Source organism: Chaetura pelagica, unplaced genomic scaffold (assembly GCF_000747805.2).
Source record: "Chaetura pelagica isolate M959 unplaced genomic scaffold, ChaPel_1.0 scaffold376, whole genome shotgun sequence".
NCBI classification, from domain to species: domain Eukaryota; kingdom Metazoa; phylum Chordata; class Aves; order Apodiformes; family Apodidae; genus Chaetura; species Chaetura pelagica.
In genome coordinates, this window is record NW_009953503.1 from 268,948 (window position 1) to 273,313 (window position 4,366).

Genomic DNA, 4,366 nt, shown 5'->3' on the forward strand with positions numbered 1-4,366 from the left:
GCTGTGGCTGCCCCATCCCTGGCAGTGCTGAAGGGCAGGTTGGATGGGGCTTGGAGCAGCCTGGGCTGGTGAGAGGTGTCCCTGCCCATGCAGGGGGTTGGATCTGAATAATCTTTAAGATCCCTTCCAACCCAAACCATTCCATGATTCTGTGATTCCATGACAAACTGATCCCACAGAGACAAGCAGCTACTTGCAGTTCCCACGGCCCCTCTCCCATTTCCCAGCTCACAAGGCTGTTGTTTCCTTCCTGTGCTCAGAGCCACAGCAGTGCCCAATATTTGAAAGGCCGCAGCACGACTGCAAATAGCACAGACTATTCCTGGAGCTCCCCAAAATGAATCAAAAAACCAACTAGAACATCAACATGTCACCACGAACCACACTGAAGGTTCCTCCTCCACACGTGCTGCAGCACAAGCTGCCTCCTGCCAAAGCCAGTCCCACTGTTTGCAGGGAACTGGTGTGAAACACGAGTGAGCACCAAACGTTACAGGATTGAGCACAACCTTTGTGAAAAACAGACATGAAACATGCATCCATTCAATAACTGCTCCAGTTATTAAAAGTGTCACCTATGGAAAAAAAATGTATTTAACTACTGTTGAACTAATTATTTTCTCCTTGTAGAAAGGAAACAATCACTTCCATGGCTAACACCGTGGACTTGGCCAAGCAGTGGCAGCAGGGAATGAAGCACACACTGGTAAGGAAGTGTTAACCCTTCAGATTCACTTTTATAATTAAGATGCTGGTAGAGACATTAATTTCCAACAGAGGTCCTTCTAATCAGAAAATACAAAAAGGAAAGCAGTGATGCTGAATTAGATATGCCACCCCAATCAACTTTGCACCCTCAGGCAAAGGATTTTTGTATTACTGTTTTTACAAGGTGTTAACACCTTTTTGATCAGAGGCATGAGGAACTCTTTCTAATTTAGAGATTTGATCCCTGATTTTAGCCCTGCAGACGTGATTGCAGGACTAGGGTCATGATTCTAGAGAAGATTATTCATCCACCTGGAGTGGGAGGAAAGACACTGGTTCATGGAAGCTCTGGAGCTTCTCAGCATGTTAATGTACTTATAAAAATAGGATGTGGATCAAGGAAGCTGTACTTGTAATACAGCAGAGTAGGATTTATACCCTTCTTCCTTCAGCTTTCCTGAAAAGTCTTGCACACACCAAAAAGGCTCCTGCCTGTTCTTACTGATGTCATTGGCAAAACTCCTTATTTAAGGCGCAACTCAGAGCCAAAAAAAAACAACAGGCAAAGGTTTAAAGAAGACAGGAGGAACAGGCTGGATCGAACCAGCACCAGCAAGCTGTCCTGACATGACCTACATCAACAGCAAGCTCCATGCACACCAGTGTTCCAACAGGGTGACACCACTGATAATAAGCACCTCTGGATGCTTGAGAGACCCTGCCAGGGGAGGGAAAGCTCCCCAGGGGAATCTTGTCATGCTGGTAAAGGAAGTGTATGTTTGTCAACAGAAAGCGTGGCAGTGCTCAGGCTTCTGCTGACCTGGCAGTGTTGTCAGAGCTCTCTGTCCCTGCCCTGAATCACAGAATCACTCTGGTTGGAAAAGACCTTTCAGATCATCAAGTCCAACCACAAACTCACTCTACCAACAACCCAACTCTACCAAGTCTGATGTTTAAAACATGTCCCCCAGCACCACATCTCTACATCTCTCAAACACCTCTGTGGATGGAGACTCAACCACCTCCCTGGGCAGCCTGTTCCAGTGCTTAATTACTCTTTCAGTGAATACATTTTTTCTAATACCCAATCTAAACCTCCCCTGGCACAACTTGAGCCCATTTTATCTTGTTCTGTCACTTGTTACTTGGCAGAAGAGACCAACCCCCACCTCGATACAACTTCTTTTCAGGCAGCTGTAGAAAGTGATAAGGTCTCTTCTCAGCCTCCTTTTCTCCAGGCTAAACAACCCCAGCTCTTCCCCCAGATGATACTGGTTCATGGAGCAGCTCTTGCTGGAGCAGCTTGACAGAGGTACTCTAAGATGCACAGGCATTTTTGCAAGCCTGGCTTTTGCAGTATTAATAATATATTATCACATCCATCCCTCTGCCAGAGCCTGATCTCAGAGCAGTCAGCAGAAAACAGCAGGTCCTTGGGCCTCAGGTGCTGCTGTTCCCAGCCCAGAGCCAGGCCTCAAACTTCCTTCCATCAGCCCCTTCCTGCAACAGGGCCCATTTGCCACATCATAGGGGCAGGTTCTTCTGCCTTCAGAAAGGGATCCATCAAAACTGACTTCTCCAAGACAGCAAGTTGGGCTGGTCTCCAGCCACAACACAGAGCAGCTCGAAGGCACAAAGGTTATTCCAACCCTGCTGTGAACCACCTCAGCACATCTTCTAGAAAAAGGACTAGAACCAGAAGGCTTATTTTTCTGCTCTTCCTCAATATTACAGTAATTCTACCAAATGACCAGGCCCAGACTCAGCAAACACAAGACAAGAAGCAGAACTTCATCCCATCTCTTCTTGAGATAAGAAGATAACTAGGAAAAGTGAAATCCTTCCCTAACTTGCATACAGAAGAATTGTTTCTGGTCAGATCTCTGTGACCCTCTGATGCTCCTGCTCCAAGTAAGACACTTTTTCTCCATTGTGAGTACCTAAAAGGAAGTTGTTCTTCAGCTTCATCTACCCCTTCTCCTTTAAAAAATAAAATTGAATTAATGTTGAATGCCAGTGTAAATGTAGCTCCATCATGGTATAACTAAGGCTCCTCCAGACCCCAAACCCAGCTTCTTCAAGACCCTTTTATTCTAATTCCTCAGTATATTTCAAGTGCCACTGCTTACAGTCCTTGAAAAAAACACCAAAAACCCTCAAAGTCTCAAACCCTGCCCCCAACTCCCTCCCAAACCCCAATGAGCACACAGCAGGAACTCTGAAATTTCACTGCAAGTTTATGGTCTCAACCTAATGCAGAAAATGGACATGATCTTTGTTTTGCAAAAGGGTTCCTTACTACAGCCCATTTTAAAAAAGCCCACCTCAACACTCTCTTCCAAGCTCAGACATGACACAAAACCACTGGCAGGACAACTATCCATAAGGAAGTGTCCAGAAGAATGCAGGATGTTAAAGAACCTCTTCAGTGTTCAAAAGAATAACACTGCCACCTTGGAGGGAGGGCCAAAACAGCTGAGCAGGTCACCAGGTTTCCTTCACCAAGGAAACATTTCTCTGGCTGTGAACAACAAAAGACAGAGGAGGTAACTGAAGTCACATTTTTCTTCTGCCTTGCCTCACTATTCACATATTATCCAGACACTTCAGCTTGCTGGAGAGAATTGTTTTGAAGACAACATTCCATAAATGATGACACGTCACATGCTGTGGCTCAGGAATGACTCCAATGCAGGGGATGATTTCAGGCTCTGTTCAGTGGTTTGGTGGCACTGCTCAACCCAGGATTTGGCAAGAAAAGGGCCAGAGAATACTTGGTACATGAGTTATCTTGTCACTTTCCTACAACCAGTAGAGGGATGTTTGTATCAGTCACTTCCTGGCACAAACTGGAGTCCCAGGGGTACAAGATTGGTGTGGTCAGGGGCTGATGGGACAAACAGCTCCTACACTGAACAGCTGACACAGAGTCATGATGCCAGCTGAGACACCCTAAGTGCTGTCCAGCCTCCTCACCCAGGTGCTGCAGGACTGACCACAGATCTCAAAAAGCATTTCTGACCTTTGTGGTCATAAACACCACCTAAAAAATTAGACACAGTCTATAAATTAACACCCAAGTCTGCAAATGGACAGAAAACACACACTGGACATCCAGGTTATCTCAGCTGCTGGAGTCACCGTGTGTCCCCCCATCACTTTGTGCTCTGAAACCCAGCAAAGTGTCCAAGTCAACAGATTTTGACCAAATGCTCCAAACCAGCTCTGCAGCCAAGTGCCTGGGGCAGCCCCTGCTGAGATCACCCACACATTCTTAGTCTGCTCAGTGGTGTAGAACTGAACAGTGGCACATGTTCCTACTGAGCTTGAGATTTTCAAAGAGTGGGGCTAAACATGGGTCATACACCTCTGCTAAGAGACATGTGAGTCTGGAGAGACCCCTCCCCAGCACTAGAAACTGCATCCCCTAATAAAGCTGCAGTTACTCAATCAAGGTGCTTTAATTGCACAGGAGGTTCCATGCCTGCAGACTGTGCCTCTTTGCTCAGGTGCACTTCGAGAAGTTCCTTGTCAGGCTGGTGAAACACTCCTGCCAGCAGCACTCTGAGGGCAGAGCTGTGAGAGCCACAATCATTGGGGTTGAAAGGGACCTCTGGAGATCATCTAGTCCAACCCCCTGCTAGAGCTGGATCCCCTG

At 46.6% G+C, this 4,366-nt stretch overlaps 1 protein-coding gene across 1 annotated transcript in view; it reads right to left on the minus strand.

Annotated features, from left to right (window-relative positions):
- The window catches only part of LOC104390263 (microtubule-associated proteins 1A/1B light chain 3A-like), a 22,048-nt gene extending 19,372 nt beyond the window's left edge, over positions 1-2,676 (minus strand). Inside the window, 1 exon segment of the mRNA XM_009999367.1 lies at positions 2,649-2,676. Coding sequence (XP_009997669.1) covers positions 2,649-2,676 — 28 coding nt within the window.
- Between the last annotated feature and the right edge of the window lie 1,690 nt (positions 2,677-4,366).